This window comes from Ovis aries, chromosome 1 (genome assembly GCF_016772045.2).
Source record: "Ovis aries strain OAR_USU_Benz2616 breed Rambouillet chromosome 1, ARS-UI_Ramb_v3.0, whole genome shotgun sequence".
NCBI lineage: Eukaryota > Metazoa > Chordata > Mammalia > Artiodactyla > Bovidae > Ovis > Ovis aries.
The window spans coordinates 167,008,714-167,033,704 of NC_056054.1; the positions used below are offsets into that span (position 1 = coordinate 167,008,714).

At 43.1% G+C, this 24,991-nt stretch overlaps 1 protein-coding gene across 8 annotated transcripts in view; it reads left to right on the forward strand.

Moving 5' to 3' along the window:
• The first annotated feature begins 1,077 nt into the window (after positions 1-1,077).
• The window catches only part of NXPE3 (neurexophilin and PC-esterase domain family member 3), a 61,360-nt gene continuing 37,446 nt past the window's right edge, over positions 1,078-24,991 (forward strand). For 3 of the 8 annotated variants that reach the window (XM_004002891.5, XM_015092419.4, XM_042233243.2), the window contains exons 1-2: positions 5,814-5,934; positions 14,726-14,896. In XM_004002891.5, the coding sequence (XP_004002940.1) occupies positions 14,804-14,896 (93 nt within the window). In that variant the 5' untranslated portion in view covers positions 5,814-5,934; positions 14,726-14,803. Of the gene's footprint in view, positions 5,935-9,970; positions 10,155-10,399; positions 14,045-14,725; positions 14,897-24,991 lie in introns of those variants that run through there. The other 5 variants (XM_060416991.1, XM_060416997.1, XM_042233197.2 and 2 more) reach the window with 4 other exon arrangements.

Here is a 24,991-nt window from a genome sequence, read left to right on the forward strand (position 1 = left end):
GCATCCCAATTACATTGATTAATATCCTCCCAGGTGCCTAAAAGATAAAGGATATGGAGGCCTGTCGGCAAACATTAACTCAACCAATGAATCCCTTCACCAAACTAATTCTTAGCTCTAAAATGGCTCTATATCTTTAAGATGTTTTAAGCTTCATGTCTCTCACGGTTGGGGGGCTGTAAACAATTACAAGTTGTAAAAGAAGTCTCCAGCTGTCAGGCAAGTTAGAGAGCCATCAGAGGGATTTAAGCTGAGACATTCCTTTCATATGCAGGAGGTCAGTTGGAGGTCTAAGTTAACTTTTTCCAGAGAAAGGTGGTGGTATGTGGAAAGCACAGTACAATAAGGCAGGCAGACTCTGGTTTTGGGGGGTAGATGTTCAGGCAGAGGACCCCTTGAGACCTGACTTGCCTTGCTGGTCAGGTCTCTCCGCATGACCTTGTCATGGGTGGGATCTCCTGTGCTGGCTCCCAGCAGGGAAAGAAAAAAGGATTTGTGAAAGCCAAGAGTTGAGGGAGGGTGAGGCTGCACGTGGGAGTTTTTAGATGATGAAAGTATTCTGTACAGTACTGTGGATGTGGATACATGATTCTAGATATTTGTCAAGACTTCTATGGTAGTACACAAAGACTGAAGTTTCACTATATGCATATTTTACTCCCCAAATCTCAACTAGGATATCGGGGAGGGGGGTGTCTCAGGATGGAGTGAGGACTAGGATGTATAAATCTAACTGTATTATAGACGAATTACATAAACTCCCTGAGAGAGAGAGAGGAAAAAGGGAAAAGATGTAAGTAACTTCGGAAAATTGTTTTGTGTAGTGTAAATATCTTAGTCTGTTTGGGCTGCTATTAACAGAATACCATAGACTGGGGGGCTTATTAACAACAGAAATTTATTTTTCACAGTTCTGCAGGCTGGAAATCCAAAGGCATTCAGTATCTGTTGGGGGCTAGCTTCCTGTTTCACAGATGGCTATTTTCTCACTGTATCATCACATGGTGGAAGGGGTAAAGGAACTCTTTGGAAAGAGTGGAATAAAGGAATAGATGTGGAGTCTGAAAAAGGGAAAAAATATTCCCAAACAAGGCAACAAATTCAGCCGAAGCTGTGAGCTTTTATTTCTTGGAAAGGAAGTGTTCCAAGCCAAAGCTTCATGTGTGAAAGGCTGCCTTCCCAACAAGAAGTAATTAAGGTTAAATGAAGTCATAAGGGTGGGGCCCTAACCTGAAGAGAATGGTGTCTTTATAAGAGGAGGAGACACCAAAGAGTTCTCATTCTCTCTGCCATGTAAGGACACAGAAGGTGTTTATCGTGTTTATCTACAAGCCAGGAAGGGAACTCTCACCAGGAACTCAATCAGCTGCATCTTGAACTGGGGCTTCTAGACTCTAGAACTGTGAGAAAATACATTTCTGTTTTTTAGGCCACTCAACCCATGGTATTTTACTATGGCAGCCTTAGCAGATTAATACAGGTACCAAATACCTCTTCTAGTCACCTACCCTTGGCAGCATCCTCTCACTGTCCATGGTGTTTTGGAATAGGGTGGATGGTATCTAATGTGACAGCAGTCACTTATTTTGAACAATGGCTTGGTGGCTCTTGATGCCCAAATTTCATGCACCTGCTCAAAAGGAGGAAGCACAGGAACTGAATCAGGAGCTGACATGGGCTCAGAAGGGCTTATGCTGCAAGTTTCTGACATTGCGTTTCTGACTCTGTGTGACCCTGTGGGCTGTAGCCCACCAGGATCCTCTTTCCATGGGATTTTCCAGGCAGGAACGCTGGAGTGGGTTGGCATGCCCTCCTCCAGGGGCTCTCCCCTACCCAGGGATCGAACCTGCATCTCTTACATCTACCTGCACTGGCAGGCGAGTTCTTTACCACTAACACCATCTAGGAAGCCCCAGATCTGCTGGTGAATATCCCTCAAGTTAGCTGCATCAAAAACAGGCTTAATTTGCTTTTGTTTACCTAAATTTAGGCTCCACTCTTTGTTTTACTTAGAGAAATAAAGTTTAGTAACTTTAGCATCTAAACTATTTCTGCAGGTCAGTCAGAAATGACTAGGTCCTTTGGTTTCGTATCAAAAACACAAACCTATATTCTTATTTTTTTCACAGCTCAAAGTTTGATTATCATAAATTCAACATTTTGAAATTCCTTATGCTAGGTCATAATCTGAGATTAGGGAATTCAACAGAAAGAGATTTGGGATACTCTTCTAGGTACTTTTCATTTGTTTTCTCACTTTTTTTCTAAGAGCAGATAGTGTTGCACCTAATTTATAGTTGAGGAAACAAACTCAGAGAAGTTAAGTAATTTGTCTGGCCTGGCAATGCTAGGAAGAGACAAAGCTGTGAATTAGACTTATTCAGGCTAGGATCCAAAGTGCGTGTTTTTTTGTACAGTGGGATTCTGCCTTACACCCAACTAAACACAGAGTTCCAAAGAAGAGCAAGGAGAGACAAGAAGGCCTTCAATGAACAATGTATAAAAATAGAGGAAAACAACAGAAGGGGAATGACTAGAGATCTCTTCAGGAAGATTGGAAATATCAAGGGAAACTTTTGCCCGAAGATGGGCATAATGAAAGACAGAAATGGTAGAGAATTTGTAGAAGCAGAAGAGATCAAAAAGAGATGGAAAGAAAACATGGAAGAACTGTACAGAAAAGATCTTAATGAACTGGATAACCACGATGATATAGTCAGTCACCCAGAGCCAGACATTCTGGAGTGTGAAGTCAAATGGACCTTAGGAAGCATTGCTGTCAATAAAACTAGTGGATGTGATGGAATTCCAATAGAGCTATTCAAAACCCTAAAAGATGATGCTATCAGAGTGCTGCATTCAATATGTCAGAAATTCTGGAAGACCCAGCAGTAGCCATAATACTGGAAAACATCAATCTTCATCCCAATTCCCAAGAAGGGAAGCACTAAAGAACGTTCAAGCCATCGGACAATTGCACTCATCTCCCATGCTAGTAAAGTCATGCTTAAAATTGTGCATGCTAGGCTTCAACATTATGCAAACCAAGAACTTCCAGATATCCAAGCTGGGTTTAGACAAGGCAGAGGAACCATAGATCAAATTGCCAACATATGCTGGATCATAGAGAGAGCAAGGGAATTCCATAAAAACATCTACCTATGTTTCATCGACTATGCTAAAGCCTTTGACTGTGTGGATCATAACAAATTGTGGAAAGCTCTTAAAAGAGATGGGAACACCAGATCATCTTACCTGTCTCCTGAAAAACCTGTGTGCTGGCCAAGAAGCAACAGTTAGAACCCTGTATGGAACAATTGATTGATTCGGGATTGAGAAAGGGGTACAACAGGGCAACTGAACAACAACAGTTCAACAATTCTGCATTGGGAGTATGGTGACTTTGCCATCAGAGATCTTTTAAGAATCTAGTAGTGATGGACAGGCATCTCTGGTCCTTCCCACTCTTTTTCATGTCTGTAATAACTGTAAGATACTGTTGTTTTTAGTTGCTCAGTCGTGTCTCTTTGTGACCTCATGGACAGCAGCACTCCAGGCTTCCCTGTCCTTCATTATCTCCTGGAATTGCTCAAACTCGTGTCCATTGAGTTGGTGATGCCATCCAACCATCTCATCCCTTCTCTTCCTGCCCTCAATCGTTCCCAGCATCAGGGTCTTCTTTTTCAACGAGTTGGCTCTTTGTGTCAGGTGGCCAAAATATTGGAGCTTCAGTTTCAGTACACAGTCCTTCCAATGAATATTCAGGGTTGATTTCCTTAAGGATTTACTGGTTTTATCTCCTTGCTGTCCAAGGGACTCTCAAGAGTCTTCTCCAGCACCACAGTTCGAAAGCATCAGTTCTGTGGTGTTCAGCCCTCTTTATGATTCAACTCTCACATCGGTACATGACTAGTGGAAAAACCAGAACTTTGACTATACAGACCTTTGTCGGCAAAGTGATGTTTCTGCTTTTAATATGCTGTCTAGGTTTGTCATAGATTTTCTTCCAAGGAGCAAGTGTCTTTTAATTTCATGGCTGTAGTCACTGTCCACAGTGATTTTGGGGCCCAAGAAAATAAAATCTGTCACTGTTTCCACTTTTCCCCCATCTATTGGCCATGAAATGATGGGACCGGATGCCATGAACTTAGTTTTCTGACTGTTGAGTTTTAAGTCATCTTTTTCATTCTCCTCTTACCCCTTCATCAGGAAGCTCTTTAGTTCCTCTTCACTTTCTGCCATTAGGGTGGTGTCATCTGCATAGCTGAGGTTGTTAGCATTTCTCCCTACAATCTTGATTCCAGCTTGTGATTCATACAGCCTGGTATTTTGCATGATGTACTCTGCATTTAAGTTAAATAAGCAGGGTGACAACATATAGCTTTGAGATACTCCTTTCCCAATTTTGACACAGTCCGTTTTTCCATATCTGGTTCTCAGACTATAAAATATAAGATAACTCAAATGCCTTGGGGTTATGAGTGCCTGTGTGATTGGGGGTTAATAAAGATCACTAAGGTGGTCCAAAACCATCAGGAAGTCAGTATGTCCTGTTTAAGTGTTAATATTTGCCACTTGCCAGACAGCCAGACTGGGAAACACAGGTGGCAGGGAGTCCATGTATGGAACACAGGACTTAATCAGAGCAGAAGTCTATCACATTGGGCTGCAGATCCTTAGGCACAGAGGAAACAGAAATCACCTTTTATGAGTAGGAAAGGCTGACCTTCGAGAAAGAAGAATGAAATGGTTACTCCAGGAGAGGTTGCCTCGCGTAGAACCTTTTGTTTCAGTCATAGGGGTCACTCATGCATACAGGCCTCCCTTGAAAACTTCTGAATGAGCACATAGAGTCCATTGTGGTCAGTAAATGTCTAATATTTTGACCTTGAGACAACAGTCTGGGCAGTCTGCTTTTGGAGCCTGCCTTTTGCTGGGATGAACTTGGTTAACACCACAGCCCTGTGCTTCTAGCCCTGAGGAATACAGCGCAGCCCCGCCATCCCTTCAGGTTTCCTGAGCAATTGCTTCTGTCTTCGAAGTACTCCTTTCAGTTCCTGAATTTCACACAGTTGCTGTGGACGTTTTAAGGCTTAGAAGTGAAGTGAAGTGAAGTTGCTCAGTCGTGTCCGACTCTTTGCGACCCCATGGACTGTAGCATACTACGCTCCTCCGTCCATGAGATTTTCCAGGCAAGAGTACTGGAGTGGGTTGCTATTTTCTTCTCCAGGGGATCTTCCTGACCCAGGGATCGAACCCAGGTCTCTCACACTGTAGGCAGACGCTTTACCATCTGAGCCACTAGGGAAGTCCTTTAAGGCTTAGAAGAAAGTCCAAAATAGGATTAAGTGGTTTTTCGGTGGGGGTGGTGCTGGGTGGCCTTTTTGCTAGGTCACGTACAAGGAGAATAAAAGCAACGGGGTTGTTTTCAGATATAAGAAAACACGTCGACTAATTTCAAGTAAGGAAAGATTCAAGGACCAGCCTGTTCTGTGCTCGAGCTTGGCAGATCCGTGAAGGGAACAAAACATTGCGCCACTGAGAGGAAAGACGGCCCAAGTAGGGGCATCTCCAGTTGCTCCCTGGGACACTCTGATGTCCGAAGGCGACAGGATCCGGGTCCCGATAGTGGGCAGAGCTCAGATCAAAGGCGACAGCAGCAGGACGCCCTCGCTAGGGAGAAAAGTTGCAAGGGGTCAACTCTGCGTCTCGGCTCTGGGCAACGCTCCGCGATCCAAGGCTGCGGCTGTCAGTCAGCACCCTCGGCCCCGCCCCTCCCAGAGCTGGACCAATCGCAGCCGGGGGTCGGGGGTGAGGCGACGCAGCGGGGCCAGGAAGCCAGGGCCAGGCGGCCTGGTGCTGCGGCTCTTGAGCCGGTTGTCCCGGTCCCCGGCAGCTGGAGAGCGCCCGGCGGGAGGCCAGACCTGGATGGAGGTGAGTGCGGGCCTGCGGCTTGTGCTCCAGCGCCGGGATGGGCCCCTGCTGCCCGAGCGAACCACTGCCTGGCTCCTCACGGACGCCTCTCGGCTGCTAAGACCCTTTTCTCCGCGCTTTGGCTCCAGAGCTCCCGGCCCGATGCAGACGAGCTGCCGCCCCTGGGGTCATAGTTGGGGTACCTGAGTCTGGTACGCGAGCCTCCGGGCCAAGGCACGGCAGACTTGGAGCTGGTCCTGAGTAGCTCGAGCAGCAGCCGGTCCCGGGGCGGGGCAGGGCGCGAGCATCTCCATCCTCGGCTTTCTAGACTTGCCGCAATACCCGCGGGAGCAGCCGCAGCGCGGCGGAGCCCAGAGTTGGGGGCAGCTGAAGACCCTTCCCCCTGACACATTTTCTGAGCGAGTACCGAACACTTGGAGACGGCTCCCTCCTCAGCCTCTAACTCCAGTCTCATCGCTGCTTTGAGCCCCAGCTGCCTTTTGGCTGGGTGTCCTCTCAGGCGTTGGATTGTTCTGTTTTTACTATCGTTTGGGGACATCAGATTTAGGTCGCTTGGGTCGAGTGTGACTTTTACAAGGTGTGATGTGGAGACTCAGCCTGGCCTGTCTCTCGTCTCTACTCGATCAAAGACCACCAGGGTGGTGGTAAGAGGGATTCTTAGGCAGGATTTATACGAAATTTGTAATTGTAAAATTTCCCTTGTTTTCATTATTTACCCTAGAGGAGGATTGTTGCCGCATTTTCTAAAAATAAAGGAGCACACTTTTCTGATGGGTGCCGCTCCTTACTGTGGTTAATTATCTGTTGGAACATCAGCATGTGTTTGAAGCTGGCAGCACTCCCAGACCGTGATAATCAATTGTCTCAATACACAGAGTAAAACAGCACAATGTTCCTCCGTAGCGTTTGGGCTCCGCTTTCCTTTGACTGTGTTTAATACCTTCTTTGTGCCTGTTATCCTCGCAGTCTCTCTGGGCCTGATACAGTGCTATTATTTGTTTCTGAGAAAGGAAACGAAGGGACATATCACTGAAGTGGGGTTGGCTCTCCCCATTGCCCCAGAATCGAATTGTCCTGGAGGGATGATGTAAGTTACAATGGAAACATCATTTGAGAAAGGCCATCCCTGACCAATTTGTACAAATGACACCCTCTGGCCACTCTGTACCAGTGGTTCCCCTACCTGGCTGTGTATTATAATTATCTGCAGACCCTAAATAAAAAGCTGTTTCTCTGGCCCTGCTCCCATGAATTGTAATCCAGTTGATGGAGTGTTGTGCAGGCATTGGTATTTGTATAAGCTTCCAGATGATATTAATGGGCATGTGAGATTAAGGACTACCATGTTTTAATAGGGCACTAAAAACATGCCCTATTTTCTTCTTACAGCATATATAGCTTTGTGACTTATTTGATTTGTGTACTTCTCTATCCTGTGGTTACTCCCATCACCACCACCCCTCCGCATCCTACCTCCCCCCCGGGAGGAATTATGAAGGAATTAGTGTTGCTTTAAAAGGAGAACAGAAGGCCTAGGTGAATCAGCATTTTGGGCATGTGAGGTGGGGGTACGTGAAAGAGAAGGGGGTCTGTGGAATGAAATAAGGAAGCAAGTCCTGCAGATGTCTGTCCTTGTGCAGACTTCTGTCCCTGCTTCATTTTTGTTCGAGGATGATCTCATTTGGTTGACCCATTATTTTCATGGTCTCGGATGAGTCTCAGTTTTTTCTCTTTTTTCTCTTTCAAAGTCTTACTCAGTACCCTATGAAATACAGCTGCTCTTTGGAGAGTTTGAGCTAGGAGAATTCAAATATAGGTATATTCTGTATAAATTGTCTTTTATATGGGTGTCCTTGTATTCCAAATTCTAATTCCAGATACTTGCTCTGATAAGTACATTTAGGATGAGGACTGTCCCAGAAACTAGATGTGTGGTTTTTCAATAATATACTGTTTTTGTGAAATGGTTGTCTAAGAACATTTGCCCTCTAGAGTGTGGAGTTGCTGCCTCATTTTCTTTTTAGTACCAAACTCAAGTATTTTATTTGTGTGACTGATGATTGTAATTCCAAGTGAGATGGGAGTAGGAAGTCAGATGTCATTGTTGTTCAGTTGCCAAGTCATGTCTGACTTTGGGACCCATGGACTGCAGCACACCAGGCTTCCCTGTCCTTCACCATCTCTTGAAGCTTGCTCAGACTCATGTCCTTTGAGTTGGTGACGCCATCCAACCATCTCATCCTCTGTCATCCCCTTCTTGTCCTGCCTTCAGTCTTTCCCAGCATCAAGGTCTTTTCCAATGAATCAGCTTTTCCCATCAGGTGGCCAGATTACTGGAGCTTCAGCTTCAGCATCAGTCCTTCCAATGACTATTCAGGGTTGATTTCCTTCAAACCTGATCAAAACTGGTTTGATCTCCTTGCAGTCCAAGGGACTCTCAAGAATCTTTTCCAGCACCACAGTTTGAAAGCATCATTTCTTTGGTGCTCTGCCTTCTTTATGGTCTAACTCTCACGTACATACATGACTACTGGAAAGACCATGTTCCTGCTGCTGCTGCTAAGTCACTTCAGTCGCGTCTGACTCTGTGCGACCCCATGGACAGCAGCCCACCAGGCTCCTCTGTCCACGGGATTCTCTAGGCAAGAATACTGGAGTAGGTTGCCATTTCCTTCTCCCGGAAAGACCATATTCATGACTGTATGGACCTTTGTTGGTAAAGTAATGTCTCTGATTTTTAATACATGGTCTAGGTTTGTCATAGCTTTCCTTGCAAGAAGCAATCATCTTCTAAATTCTTGGCTGTAGTCACCATCTGCAAAAATTTTAGAGCCCAAGGAGAGGAAATCTGTTACTGCTTCCACCTTTTCTCCTTCTATTTGCCATGAAGTGATAGGGCCAGATACCTTGACCTTGGTTTTTTTAATATTGAGTTTTAAGCAGGCTTTTCACTAGGTTGGGCTTCTCTTGTGGCTCAGCTGGTAAAGAATCTGCCTGCAATGTGGGAGACCTGGGTTTGATCTCTGGGTTGGGAAGATCCCCTGGAGAAGGGAAAGGCTACCCACTCCAGTATTCTGGCCTTGAGAATTCCATGGACAGTCCATGGGGTTGCAAACGGTCAGACACGACTGAACGACTTTCAGTTTCACTTATTAGGTATCTGACTTCCTAAAGCGGAAGTGGAAGGAAGTCCAATACCTTGGACTAATGGCAGTCAGTATAGGTTTGCCACAGGTCATAAGGAATTTAGTTTGGCATGTAAACAGTCTTAATCAAAATTTGACAAAACAGACCCAGCAAATCATGGATTTTACTTTTTACTTGTTCTTTGAACAGAAATATGAAGCATGAGTAAGTGTGTTCTAACACTTCAGAGAGATTTGAAAACAAAAGTGCTGAAGTTGAGAGTCCTCATGGAGTGATCACAACTTTTAGATGTGTCCAGTACCTCTTGTTTTCGCTAGTGGGAGGATGGAGCATTGAAGTGCATGATTATTCTAATCTTTAAGAAAAATAAGGACCTGCTGTATAGCACAGGGAACTCAGTACTCTGTAATGAGTAAAGCCTATATGAGAATGTAAAGCCTATATATAGTCTAAAGCCTTTATGGGAAAAGAATCTTAAAAGGGGTGGGGGTGTATGTATAACTGATTCACTTTGCTGTTTACCCAAAACTAATATAACATGGTAGATACACTAATACTTCAATAAAATTTAAAAAAACACACAAAAACATATGAAGGTTTTATCTGTGATTTATATATTTTCTAATTATATTGCTATTTATAAGGTTTTGACCTTCAGCTCAGATCTGAGAATAGTTTGCTCTGTGTAAGTTTGTGAATATAAATAGCCAGGTCTTTTTTTTGTGTGTGCTAGGCAAGGAAATGTTCCTATCCTTACTCTACCCACTGCTTTGTCCTGAAATCTTTGTACATCTCTTGCTTTAAAATTGTATTCTTGATTTCAAATATATTTTCCTTTACTTCATTTTCAGTATCTTTAACCTGTGTTTCATGTACTTATCTCTGTTGCAGCAGAAAGAATGGTATAAAAATGAAAACCATCAACGTGTGCTTCAAATGTGACAAGAAAAGAATAAAGGCTATCATGATTGTTTGAGTTCAGACTTTACACTGAAGGAAAGTAAACCCTAATTTCTTAGTTTCAATAAGTAGCTCTTCTTGGGAACTGGAAATTTCCAAAAAAACAAAAAAAGGTAAATTAAACTCAATTATATATTTTTATTTTGGATTTGATCTTGGAAACTTTTTAGAGTCATTCCTATCTAGCACTATTGTTCTTACTCAATTCTAAGGCAATTTGAGATATCAAATAATATTTTCCTGTTCTCTTTGCAAATAGATTTCTTGTTATAATGCCTAGGTTTTATATTTGTAGGAAAACCCCAAAAATCTGTTAGAGATTTCTTTTTTCACTTTGGAATCTTTCATTTTAAATTTGTTTTCTTGTATCTGATTTAATGCCTTATTTCTCCTTATGGCTCCTTTTAAATTATTACTTTTAGAAACCAGCTTGATTCTTTATATTTGTGATTTATATTTCCTGGTGGAGATGAAGGAGAAAAACAAAACCTGCCCAAAGATGACAACTATCAACATTTTAGTATATGTCTTTTTAAAGAGAGGTCTGGCTAGTACACCTCAGGCTGTATCTACTTAGGTGTACAGATGGATCTTTCAGTCTCAGCATTCCACCTACTTGTAGCAGGAAGTAGGTCTTTTCCAGGCATGACCCTCCATGAGGATTTTCATCAGAAGTCCCTGCCTGTGAGGGGCTTCTTGCATATTTGCATTGCTGCCTGTAAGGCCTTTTGTTCCTTTAGCTCTGAGGTCTCCAGGCCTCACCATCCTTCTGCACCATTGCTGTGCTGCTTCTGACCAGCTTGAGCCATACAGACATCCTCTGGACTCCTGGCCTTCGTGCAGTACGTCAACCACGGCTACAATGGTACAGCTGAGCTTCTGTGCAGTATCATCTTTGGTCTTCTCCCTCCGGCCATCAGAGAAACCTATGGTTCTTATGGCCAACTCCTTGAGAAGGGTTTCTGCAGAAGAGCAGTTGGGGCCCTGGTGACAGAGTTATTTCCTTTATCTCACAGTCATTTCCTTCCTAGAATTTTCGGGCATTTCAGGGTGGGTAGGTAGCTGGATCTTGGAGAGGGGCCGGTGTTTTGGGGCCATGAAATGGTTAAGTGCAGTCTTTCACATTACCTGGCGTCTCTGTGGAGGTGGCCAGGAGTGGGAGATTTCTTTCTCTTTAATTTAGGAGGGAAATACCTTTTACCTAATATGAGTGTAAGCTTTGCCAGGAGGATTTTGGCACTTAGTATAGTGTGCAATACAGAGTTGTTGTTTAGTTGCTCAGTTGTGTCTGACTCTTTGTGACCTCATGACCTGTAGCCACCAGGTTCCTCTGTCCATGGGATTTCCCAGGCAAGAAAACTGGAGTGGGTTGCCATTTTCTTCTCTAGGGGATCTTCCTGACCCATGGATCAAACCCGTGACTCCTGCATTGGCAGGTGGATTCTTTACCACTGAGCTACCAGGGAAGCCCCAGGCCTCCGTAATTATTCATTGTGTGGATTGTTGAATCAACATATATCATGCAAAGAGCTGAGTACTGGGAAGGAATCCAAAAGTATGGTACATTGTTATCCTTAAGTCGCTTTTTTTTGATATATAGTTTTTTTTTTTAATATAATCTTTATTGGTATAGTTGGGGAGACTAGCTGCTGCTACTAAGTCACTTCAGCCGTGTCTGACTCTGTGTGACACCATAGACAGCAGCCCACCAGGCTCCCCCGTCCCTGGGATTTTCCGGGCAAGAACACTGGAGTGGGTTGCCATTTCCTTCTCCAGTGCATGAAAGTGAAAAGTCAAAGTGAAGTCACTCAGTCGTGTCCGACTCTTCGCGACCTCATGGACTGCAGCCAACCAGGCTCCTCCATCCATGGGATTTCCCAGGCAAGAGTACTGGAGTAGGGTGCCATCGCCTTCTCTGAAATACATACAAATATAGAGATCAGCTGAGAAGTGGAAAAAGTAAGTGCTGTGGGAATTCTCAGGATGGAAAGCATATAGGAATAGCTTAGCTTCATTTCCTTTATGATGCTGGGGTGAGGAAGGGTTGTTGTCTGTCCTTGTGGTGTGGGAATGGGAACAGATTAGATCAGAGGAGTAGGGGAGTAAGGGAAGAGGGGGCTTGCCAGGTCCAACACAAAATGGGGGAGTGTTGGTGCAGCTGAGGTATCCTGAGGCCCTCTGAACTGGAATTACGCACTCTCTTCATCTTGACCTCTCTACCCTGCTTTCCATGGAAATCGTTGCTGGGAACAAAATGCTAGCATCTTCACTGCTTACCTATATCGTAATAACAATGGGGGAGAGTATTTTTAAAATGATTACATGGAAGAATAGTAAGGAGCAGCCTACTCTCAAGTCCTCTGCCTTCAGCAGGTGTGATGAAGGATTAGGGTGACCTGTACTCCTCATTCTTAGCTTTCATCTCCTGTATCTTTAGGGCAGGTGTCTTTCCTCTTGTGCCTTGTTACTCAACTGAGGGGGCATCAGGGCTGCCTGTGGGGTAGGGAAGCCAGAAACCCAAAGGTGTTTGCTGTCTCTTGCCATACAGAGGGATGGCATTCCTGTTTTCCAGAGGTTATCAGAATGGTATGCACCTAATCCCAGAACTCCTTATAAAATTACAGATTTTCGTCTTGTTGTTATTGAGTCATTAAGTCATGTCCAACTCTTTGCAACCTCATGAACTGTAGCCTGCCAGGCTCCTCTGTCTATGGGATTTCCCAGACAAAGAACACTGAAGTGGGTTGCCATTTCCTTCACCAGGGGATCTTCCTAACCCAGGGATTGAATCCAGGTCTCCTCCATTAGCAGGCATATCCTTTACCACTGAGCCATGAAGGAAGCCCATAATTACCCTAGTAATTATCTAGTAATCTTGAGAGTCCCTTGGACTGCAAAGAGATCCAACCAGTCCATCCTAAAGGAGATCAGTCATGGATGTTCATTGGTAGGACTGATGTTGAAGCTGAAACTCTAATACTTTGGCCACCTGAAGTGAAGAGCTGACTCATTGGAAAAGACCCTGATGCTGGGAAAGGTTGAGGGCAGGAGGAGAAGGGGATGACAGAGGATGAGATGATTGGATGGCATCACCAACTCAATGGACATGGGTTTGGGTGGACTCCAGGAGTTGGTGATGGACAGGGAGGCCTGGCGTGCTGTGGTTCATGGGCTCACAAAGAGTCAGACACGACTGAGTGACTGAACTGACTGAATGTAATAAAATTTAAACTGTAAAGGAAGGGAAGTTATTTATTTAGACCTCTTTAGAAAATTAACACGTGAACTTTGTAATTTCTAAGAATCAGAAGATGTTCTTTTTTGCTTTCTTAAACGTTAAAACATAAATAGGAAGCAGGAGAAATATCTCTATTTACATGGAAACCTGGAGCTGGGTTTGAGTAAAGTGTCCAAATGTGGAGTAGTTCCTACTGTGCTCTGGCTCTTTGCTTTCTCTTATGACTCTGGGCCTTGGATAAGGTTAAGAAAGAGGAAATACAGTGTCTTTCCTTTTACTCCACCCTAAGCTGTCGTATAGATTCATGGGGTCGCAAAGAGTCAGACACGACTGAGTGACTGAACTGAACTGAACTGAAGCTGTTGTAATTGGTGATCTGTTTGCTCATCTCTCCTCTTTGAAGGAATCCTTCGGAGAAAAATGTGCTTTTTAAATCCATACCGGTTGCTCTTCTATACAAAGAACTCTTAATGAAACTAAACAGAAAAGAAGCAGATCAAACTGAAAGCTCATCTGCAGCTCAGAAAAGCAGACATAGAGTTTTTAAAAATTTTTTATTGAAGGATAATTGCTTTTCAGAATTTTGTTGTTTTCCTGCAAACCTCAACATGAATCGGCCATAGGTATACATATATCCCCTCCTTTTTGAACCTCCCTCCCGTCTCTCTCCCCATCCCACCCCTCTAGGTTGATACAGAGGCCCTGTTTGAGTTTCCTGAGCCATACAGCAAATTCCTGTTGGCTATCTAATTTACATATGGTAATGTAAGTTTCCATGTTACTTTTTCCATACATCTCACCCTCCCCTCTCCCCATGTCCATAAGTCTATTCTCCATGTCTGTTTCTCCATTGTTGCCCTGTAAAGAAATTGTTCAGTACCATTTTTCTAGATTCTGTATATATGCATTACAATACGATATTTATCTTTCTCTTTCTGATTGACTTCACTCTGTATGATAGGTTCTAGGTTCATCCACCTCATTAGAACTGACTCAAAGCTGTTCCTTTTTTGGCTGAGTAATGTTCCACTGTGTATATGCACCACGACTACCTCATCCATTCATCTGTCGGTGGACATCTAGGTTGCTTCCATGTTCTAGCTATTGTAAATAGTGCTGCAGTGAACAATGGGATACATGTGTCTTTTTCAATTTTGGTTTCCTCAGGATATAAGCCTAGGAGCCGGGTTGCTGGGTCATATGGTGGTTTTACTCCTAGTTTTTTAAGGAATCTCCGTACCGTCTTCCATAGGGGCTGTGTCAATTTACATCCCCACTGTCAGTGCAAGAGTGTCCCCTTTTCTCCACACCCTCTCCAGCATTTATTGTTTGTAGACTTTTTGATGAGGGCCATTCTGACTGGTGTGAGGTGATATCTCCTTGTAGTTTTGATTGGCATTTCTCTAATAATGAGCGATGTTGAGCATCTTTTCATGTGTTTGTTAGCCATCTGTAAAGACATGGAGTTTTGAGGAGTGAAAGAAGCCATGGGTCGGCCATGGGTGATCAAGACACAGCCAGACAATGTGGATCAACTTCTTCAAACTACGGCTGTTCTGCTGTCTGCTTGCAGTGTTGATGGTGGTGGTGCTGGTCGTCAATGTTACTCAGGTAGAGGTGAGTACTCAGCATGCTTCTTCATAACTAAGGGAACCACATCAGGGGATTTGGGGCTAATGAGTCTGGAAAATATTGATCATTGGGAAACTAATCCTGGTCACAGTTCTTGTTTTCATTTGTTTGGTAAGTATTTGAGTGCCTTCAGTGGTTATATACTGTGCTAGTCACCAAGGGTGCAGTGATTTCTTCACTAAGGAGTTCATATTCTAAATGTGCATGGGAGAAAATATGAGTTATAAGTAAGCATAAAATATAATAATAAATGATAATTAGAAATTGTGAGAAGTATTGTAGAGAAAAGAAAGTGGGTTACTGTGGTGGTGTTCAGTTGCTCAGTCATGGCCCACTCTTTGTGACCCCGTGGACTGCAGCATGGCAGGCTTCTCTGTCCTTCAGCATCTCCCAGAGCTTGCTTAAACTCGTGTCCATTGAGTCATTGATGCCATCCAACCATCTCATCCTCTGTCATCCCTTTCTCCTCCTGCCTTCAATCTTTCCCAGCATCAAGGTCTTTTCTAATGAGTCGGCTCTTCACATCAGGTGGCGAAAGCATTGGAGCTTCAGCTTCAGCATCAGTCCTTGCAGTGAATATTCAGGATTGGTTTCCTTTAGGATTGACTGGGTTAATCTCCTTGCAGTCCAAGGGACTCTCAGTAGCCTTCTCCAACATTACAGTTCAGTAGCTTTAGAACGATGAAAGAAAGCCTTTCAAGGAGGGGACCTTTCGTCTGACTCCTGTTAAAAAACTGAAGGAGATTTTCAGGGGAAGGAGTTCATGGTGAATGTTATAAAGACTGTGTGTGGCTCTCAAGGCGGGGACCACATATTATGGAACCCTTACAGTGCCTGGTGCCAAGAAGGTATTTAGTAATAGTCCCCTTTCCCCTTCTCTGCTAAAAATTCCCTTCATGAACTCACATATCACTGAAATTTATGGAATATTTCCCATCTAAAATGATGCTGTTCTTGTAATTTTGTTGGCTTGTGGTACTTTGCAGGTGGCAGGTCTAAGTTAATTCTGGTATCTCTTAGCTCTTTGGATTTTGCTGTGGACTGACTGGCCAACATCCTGGCCCTGTGGGAGTTCAGGTTATACTGTTCTCTTTTGTCCTTTCAGGTGTTTCTTTCCCCAGCCTCTAGGAGTTTGCTTACACACATATGCTCTTTAGTACTCTGCTGAATACTTATTTAGGACTCTCTGCAGATCTCCTGAATTCTCTTTGTGTGTAGCTCTCTTCTGTTACTGTCCTATGGATTCTAATCGGCTTTAAGACTCTCAGCTCCATCTCCTCAGTTTAGGGGGTTCCCCAGGCTCCTGCTGGGTTCTGTCCTTCTGCTGCAGCCTGGAGATGCTCTCAAGGCTGTCAGCAGAGGGCAAACACTCACAGGACTCATTTTCTGTATTTCCCATCTTTCAGGTTGTCAGCAAAGGGCAATCAATCATAGGAATCATTTCCTTTATTTCCCATCTTTCAGGCATCATTTCTTTCGTTGTCTAACGTGCTGTGTCTGGAGAACCACTGTTTCAGGTGGAAGAGTAAATCTCACCATTTCTCTGTCTTGGTTGCAAGCAGAAGTCTGGGAGACTTGAAACTGAAAGGAAAGACTTAATAGAGAAGCTGGAGAGAAGGTTTAATGGACAAAGGAGAGCTGGAGAGGATGGGACCTAGAGCACAGACGGAGCACATAATGATGTAGGATGAGGGGCACGTTTCATACGTGCGTTCTTGTTATCATCTTATTATTAGTTATGTAGGGGGAGGTGTGCTCCTTCCTCTGACGTAAGAGGGAAAATTGTCATAATGGGTGGTAATGTGGATACATCTACTGCTGGAAGGTGAGACATTGAGGGAGTTCTTGTCTAGACGGGAGGTGGAAGGTGGGAGAAAGGTGGTGCCCAGAAGACTGGTACAGATGGGCTTGAAAGAATGGGAGTGGGGGATGGAGGTTTATCCTGCAGGATGATAGAGGGACAGTGACTTTCCAGATCTCGTGTGTGTGGTGCTTATCTGCATTGGTTTGTGAGGGTATGTATTTTACTGCATTCAACAGTCTGGGTGTAAGAATAGAGAAGATGGTTGTGTATGTCTAGGAGGTCAAGGATGGCTGGGAGGTAGGAAAAGGGAGAAGGAGAGACTTGAGAGGGTAAGCCATTCATTCGTGGGTGCTCAGGCCTGTCCGACTCTCTGCGACCCCATGAGCTGCAACCCGCCAGGCTTCTCTGTCCATGGAATTTTCCAGGCAAGAATACTGGAATGGGTTGCTATTTCCTACTCCATGGGTAAGCCATAGTCCACATCATTAATGTTATTGCAGTCAGGAAGGAATATTAGGAATTATTGTTAGAAACCCTCTTAATAGTCCTGCTGTGTTTCTTAGAAACTTTTGGAGAGTGTCCACTAACAGCTCCAACTGTCTGCATAAACACAAACCAAACAATAATGAAGAAGGGAGGTGGCAAGTAAGAAATGATGCAGGACAGTTTTGATATTAAAAATTATATAAACAGATCTTTTTGTGGAGTGCGGTGAAAACACTTTGCCTTGTCTAAAGATGGCATCTAGTCCAGGCTGAGAATATTGTCATGACTTTTAAACCATTCAGTTTATGACTGTGACATTAATAAAGAAGCCTGGGGTGCGGGGTAGGGAGTGAGAAAGGCTTGGACCTTGGCCGTCTGCCATCCTTTAATCCCTGGTCCATGCTAGGCTTCCGATTGTGACTGTATTTTGCTTGCAATTAGAGTATCTGAGCATTTTCTAAAAAGTCCAGACTCAATTTTTATTTATTTATTTTTTTATTTTTAATGTTAAAATCTTTAATTCTTACCAGACTCAATTTTAATTAAAAATATCACATAAGAAAATTAGCCATTACAGTGATGAAGGGAGAAAAAGCATTTTCAAATGTGCCACATTCAGAGCTGGTTAAGATAAATGAAATAAACACTGACTGCAGCAAATGATCTTTCCATTGGTAACAGGTCTCCCTCATGGTTTTGTTTTTGCGTCTCACTCTCACGTTAGTCTCCTACATATTGTATATGTGGAGTGTTTTGCAATTTAAGAAAGAAGTACTTCCTTTGTCACAATTATTACACTTTTACTTATTTTTCCAACATGAAATGTGATTAGATACTTTAAACTCTTCCAACTTCTGAAACATTGATAAATAGTTATTGAATGAAAGTTGAATATCTTAAAAATAATTCATGGGGCTTTTGAAAAATGCAAATCCTAAGACTTCCTGTCTGCTCCATCTCAGGTGTATCACAACATAATCCCCACATTTCCTAAGATATCGTCAAATTCAGTTATATAAGTAAAGGAACAAATGAAATCCACAAACAAGAAAAACCCCTCTAGTTAGATGATTTTGAATAGAACAACTACTATAGTAAATTCACGGATTTCTGAATTTCTAAAAGTCTCTGAATGTCACATTGGTATAAATGGTAGGCTGAATAAGGCCCCCAAAGATGTCAGTGTTTGAATTTCCAGAACCTATGAATATGTTGTCTAATAAAAGGAACTTTGCAGACAAGTTGAAGTTAAGGATCTTGAGGTAGGGATATTATTCAGGATTATTTGGGTGGGCCCGATATAATCATGTGGATCTTTATAAGAGAGTGGCAGAAAGGTAGATATGGTATGATAGGTAGATACGATAATCTACCTGGATATTAGATATTAGAGTGATGTAGGTAGAAACCGTGCTCTCCTGGCAGAAAGGTAGGTATGATATGTATGATAGGTAGATATAATAATCTACCTGAATATTAGATATTAGAGTCGATATTCAGAGAAGGCAATGGCACCCCACCCCAGTACTCTTGCCTGGAAAATCCCATGGATAGAGGAGCCTGGAAGGCTGCAGGCCCTGGGGTCACTGAGGGTCAGATACAACCGAGCGACTTCACTTTCATGCATTGGAGAAGGAAATGGCAACCCACTCCAGTGTGCTTGCCTGGAGAATCCCAGGAACGGGGGAGCCTGGTGGGCTGCTGTCTATGGGATCACACAGAGTCGGACATGACTGAAGTGACTTAGCAGCAGCAGCAGCAGCAGCAGAGTGGATATTAGAGTGATGTAGGTAGAAACCATCCTCTCATATCATATATGAGAAAGAAGTATATGTTTTGATATCTAGTAGACGGTTGTAGGGAGAATTCCTTGTTATTCTTCTGATAAACTCTTATTGAGCATTGCCTATATTTATTTGTTTTTTCCTTATTTATTGATATTTTAAATATATATGTTTTCTGATTATGAAAACAATGCCAGTGTTTTAGGGCTTTTGGCTGCAAGTAAAGAAAGCTGATTCAATCTGGTTTTGATATTAAGGAATAATATTATAGAAGTCAGGAGGTAGGGTGGGCATAGTTTAGGCTCCATTTCTCTGTAGGTCTCTCAGCTGTGCCCTCCTTCATGCATTATCTTTGGCATCCACTTTCATGATTGGATTTTACGTTGCTACACAGCAGCAGGTAGTTGCTTTCTTACACGTGTCCAGCTTGAGATACAATTTTTTTCATTGGCAAGTAAAATCAGAGAGCTGTTCCCAGAGTGCTGGTGATTTGGGTGCATGTATCCCTCAGAATCCTCCAGCAGCTTTTCATAGAATACAGCTGGGTCACAGGCCCATTCCTGAATCAGTCACTTGGGATTATCCTTTGAACAGTCAGGCCCTGAACTGACAAGTCAGTAAAGAATAGTGAAACGAATGTGGGATGGGCAAGCATAGGGTTCACTCCAGTCCACACCTTACAGTGGCTCCAGGAATGACTGCTGGTGTTTCCTCTGGGCTGTGAATTTTAAAATATGGTAGACCTTGAAGTTGTCCTTGTCACTGACCTAAAATAGAGTTATCATTGGAAGGTTAAGCAAATTGACCTTTTCGCATTCTTTTGTGTTCATCCATTTTGGCCGCACTGGGTCGTAGTTGAGACTTGAGGGATCTTCAGTCTTCACTGTGGCATGTGGTATCTTTAGTTGTAGTCTGTGGGATCTAGTTCCCCGATGAGGGATTGAATCTGACCTCCCCTGCATTGGGAGCTTGGAGTCTTAGCCCCTGGACCACTAGAGAAGTCCCTCTTTTTAAGTAAAATCCAGGTGACTTGGGCTTCCCTGGTGGCTCAGACAGTAAGGAGTCTGCCTGCAATGCAGGAGACCCAGGAGTGATCCCTGGGTCAGGGGAGAAGGAAATGGCAACCCACTCCAGTATTCTTGCCTCGAGAATCCTATGGACAGAGGAGCCTGGCAGGCTACAGTCCATGAGGTCACAAGAGTTGTGCATGACTGAGTGACTAAGACTTTCACATTTCAGGTGAGTAGCACCAAGTGTATGCTGATTCTTGGATTGGGCTTCATGGGTCATTTTTCTGGTCTTGAATTGGTAGCCTGTGGCTACCCAGGCAACAAGAGTGACTGCAGGAGAGGAAAAGAGGAAGAACGGAGGAGAAGGGGGCGTGTTGTGAGCATACAGCACTTGGTTTGGTCCTTAGTGTTTTGTCATAGCCTCCCAAGGACTAAGAAGAAGAGGGAGGCTGGAATATTTCCTAAAAGATACTCAAAAGGTAAGGGAACTTTTCTTGTTTTTAAAAAGTTGAGATATGATTGGCAGACGAATGGATAAGAAAGCTGTGCTACATATACTCAATGGAATATTACTCAACTATTAAAAATAATGCATTTGAATCAGTTCTAAGGAGGTGCATGAAACTGGAGCCTATTATACAGAGTGAAGTAGGTCAGAAGGAAAAACACCAATACAGTATATTAAAGCATATATCTGGAATTTAGAAAGATGATAATGATGACCCTATATGGGAGACAGCAAAAGAGACACAGATATAAAGAACAGACTTTTGGACTCTGTGGAAGAAGGCAAGGGTGGGATGGTTTGAGAGAATAGCAGTGAAACGTTTATTATCATATATGAAATAGATCGCTAGTCCAGGTTCAATGCATGAAACAGGGCACTCAAAACCGGTGTACTGGGACAACCCAGAGGGATGGGATGGGGAGGGAAGTAGAAGGGTGGAGGGGACAGTTGGGACAGCCACACCTGTAGCTGATTCATGTCAATATATGGCAAAAACCACTACAATCTTATAAAGTAATTAGCCTCCAATTAAAATAAATAAATAAATTTAAAAAGAATAAAAGACCTGCAGTTTTAAAAATTGAGGTATAATTTACATATAATGTTGTGTAAGTTTAAGGTGTGCAATGTGTTGATTTGATACATTTGTATTTTGCAATATGATTATCACTACAGTGTTAGCTTGCACTTCTTTCATGTCACTTAATTACCATTTCTTTTAGGTTGAGAATAGTTGAGATCTTGTCTCTTAGCAGCTTTGAAGTTTATTACATAAACTTAATTATAGTGATACAGTAATACAGTTTTGTTGACTATAGTCACTATGCTGTGCCTTCCATGTCCAGGATTTATTTATATACCTGTTGCAAGTTTGTGCCCTAAAGCAATATCTACCCAATTTCCCCATTCCCTAACTTCTGGTAATCACCATTCTATTCTATGTTGTTATGAGTTCAGTTTTTATTGAAAACCCTTGATTCCATTCACACCCCCCACCCCCGCCACACTGCCTTACAGGATCTTAGTTCCCCAAGCAGGAATCAAACCCAGATTTCTGTTTAGAAATTCACTGAGAGCCAAATGGGCATTCTTTTATAGATTACAATTTTTTTTTCCTTTGGCTGCTTTTTTAGGATTTTCTTTTTATACTTATTTTTTGACAGTTTCACTATAATGTGTCTTGGAGAAGATATTTTTGCATAGAGATAATAGGGTGATCTATTAGATTTTTGAGTTTGGTTGTCCAGGTATATCTCTAGGTTTGGGAAGTTCTCAACTATTGTTTCTTTAAATAATCTCTGACCCCCTTTTCCCTCTCTCAAACCATGATTATTCTAATATTTGTACACATGGTGGCATCCCATAGAACATGTAGGCTTTCTGTGCTCTTTTTCATTCTTTTTTCTCTTGTGTTCTCTTCTGATTGGGCTATTTCAGAGTTCCTGTTCCCTTATTCAGTCTTCCATTTGATCTCTTCTGTTATAGATGCTCTTTATTGCATTTTTCATTTTATTCATTGAATTTTTCAGCTCCAGAATTTCCATTTGCTGCTTCTTTACGATTTCTTTCTCTGTAAATTTCTGACTTTATTCATGTATTTCTTTTGTCTTTGTTGTAATATAGCCCATTGAGTTTCCCTGAACAGCCATTTTGAATTCTTTATTTTATTTTATTTTATTTTATTTTATTTTATTTATTCTTGGCTGTGCTGGTCTTTGTTGCGGTGAGAGCTTTTCTCTAGTCGGGGAGAGTAGGGCCACTCTTTAGTTGTGGTGCGTGAGCTTCTCATTGCAGGGACTTCCCATGTTGCGGAGCACCTGCTCTTGGCATGCAGATTTCAGTAGTTGTAGCTCCTGGGCTCTAGAGAGCGCAGACTCAGAAGTTGTAGTGCACGGGCTTAGTTGCTCTGCAGCATGTGGGATCTTCCGGATCAGGGATCAAACCTGCATCTCCTGCATTGGCAGGCAGACTCCACTGAGCCACCAGGGAAGCCCAGCTATTTTGAATTCTTTATCAAAGGCTAAATTCTGTGCCTTGGAGCATGGTTATTGGAGGATGATTGTTACCTCTTTGTGATGACGTGTTTCCTTGATTCCTTACGTTCCTTGTACATTTGCATTGCTGCTTTCACGCTTGAAGTAGCAGACATCTGCTGCTGGTTCCCTTCAGATGGGGTAAAATGTTCATCAGTCCTGTTTTAGCTCTGTATTTTGCTTGCCCTCACATGGGTATACTTGCTTTCCACATCTTGCTTCTTGTGACACAATTCTTAAGCTTTTCTTAAGACCCACCAGGCTAGCCACTGTTAACCTTTTGTTTTCCAGAAAGAGGCAGGATAGCTTAAATTTGTATTTCTCTCTTGCTCAGAGAAACTGGTCTGTTTTTCTGATAGTGTTCTGTTTAGCAGAGTCTCACTTGCTGCCTCATTTGGCAGCATACACAAGGAGCTGCTGGCTCCAGAGTGTGCGGAGGTGTGGGTTTAGCACACAGGGCATTGGGGCTGCCTGTGGGCTCTGTTGCAAGATTGTTGGGTGAGGTATTAGGCTTGTGGGCGGACTTCCTGCCAAAGTCCTGAGCACACTTAGCAGGAACTGTGTCCCTTCAGTGACCTTTAATGTTCTTACCTGCCTCTTTCCTGAACCCTTCCCTCCCTGGGGTCATGGATGTCCCCCTTTAGTACTCGGGGAGCTGCTGAATTAAATGGGTTTCTCTCACAGCTGGGGTCAGTGGGCACTAACTGGTCACTCTCCTCATCCCTCTTGGATGAGGACGCTACTGGGTGCTATAGCCTTGGGCTTGTTATGTTGGGGGAGGGGCAGTGCTGGCAAAGTTCCTCTTACCCTCTCAGTTTCATGCAAACTTGTATTTTTTCTTTCTTTCTGGAATTTCTCCTTGGGAAGGCTGAATTTCTACAGATTCTTTCTCATCCATTGGTATTTTCCTGGGTCACCACTCTCCAAGTTCTCCCTGACTGTGGCCAAGAGGGACTGGGACAAGTTCACTGGCTGTGCTGACAGCACCGAGGTTTATCTGCCTGTTACTAGATACGCACATGGGCGAGACTGCACCTAGGGCCCTGCACATGTGGTGCTGGATCCCACAGTTCCCACAGAGGCAATTTTGTTTTTGGGTGGGTGCCACATTTGTTGTTAAAAAGGGGGACAAAAATGGAGGAATGTCTTATGCCATGTCATGATGCTGATATCAACTCTGCTAGGGAAACATTTTCTTGTTTTTTTTTGGGGGGGAAACATTTTCAAAGTCATTATTATCCTTTTTAATAAACAAATAATACTGTGTATTCTTTTAAAATGAAGGAGCCTAATGAAATTCTTCCAATTGAGTGTCTGCATGTACATGTAGAATGAAAGAGAAAAAGTACAGAATCCAAGAACATCATTAAAAACCCTTCTATATTTTGGGATTATTTTTACCTTGTTTGAGATTATGTTGACCTTGCATAGCATTTTGAAGTGGTTTGGCACAAATGGGGAGCCTGAGGGCTTGAGTGCTTTGTAATGGGTAATAGGTTGAGAGTAATTTTTGATTTTGTTTTCCTGTTTTCTGTTGCAATTTAACTTATTGCAGAACGTAAGAAGCAGTTTCCTGGATTAGGGACTAAAAAGGTTCTGCACCCAGTTTCCAATGTGTGTAGGGTACACGAGGCAACTCTTGGACACCAGCAGCATGACCTATAGTTCTAATCAGTTCTGACACTATAACTTAGCAGGACCCCATGGGGCCTTCCTGGACAGACCCCTCCACCTCATGTCCTCTGCCTACTTTGTGTTTGCAGAAAAGTTGTAGTCTTCCAGGCCTTCCATGAGTCGCAAAAGTCTGACCTAAGAATTAATGATTGAAAGGATGTGAACACATAGTGATAGAAGTAACTGCTGGGCCAGGAGAACTGATAATGGTTTAAACTGTAAATCAGCCACATGGCAGTCAAAGAATTTTTAGTTTCTCCCTGAAATACATGGATAAAATGTATAACAATCTGATAGGCATTCCTGAGTTGTTTTACAGACTGCTTAAAACCCCCACCAAATGGAAGAAGTTAACTATTTGATGACTTACTGGAGCCTGAAGATTGATAATGTTAGTCTCTGTGACACCACCCTGCTATCACACCATCAACCAAGCAGAGAATTTTGTATGATAACATACCCTGTGACTCCCTTCCCCCACTTTGCCTTTAAAAATTCTTCCCTGAAATCCATCTGGGAGTTGGGGTGTCTTTGAGTATTAGCTTCCCTGGACTCCTAGTCTGGCGCCTTACAATAAACACTGCATTTTCCTTCTCCACAATCTCATGGCAGTAGTTTGGCTTTACTGTGAGCAGGCGAGCGGGCCCCTGTTTGGTTTGGTATCAGCACCATCTGAAGATAGCATCAAATCCCACATGTTAAGGTCTTAGTCCTACGAGACTCTCCCTCCACCCCCTACTCAAGATGCCAGTCACCAGTCTAGGTGGTCGCCTGTGCTTCT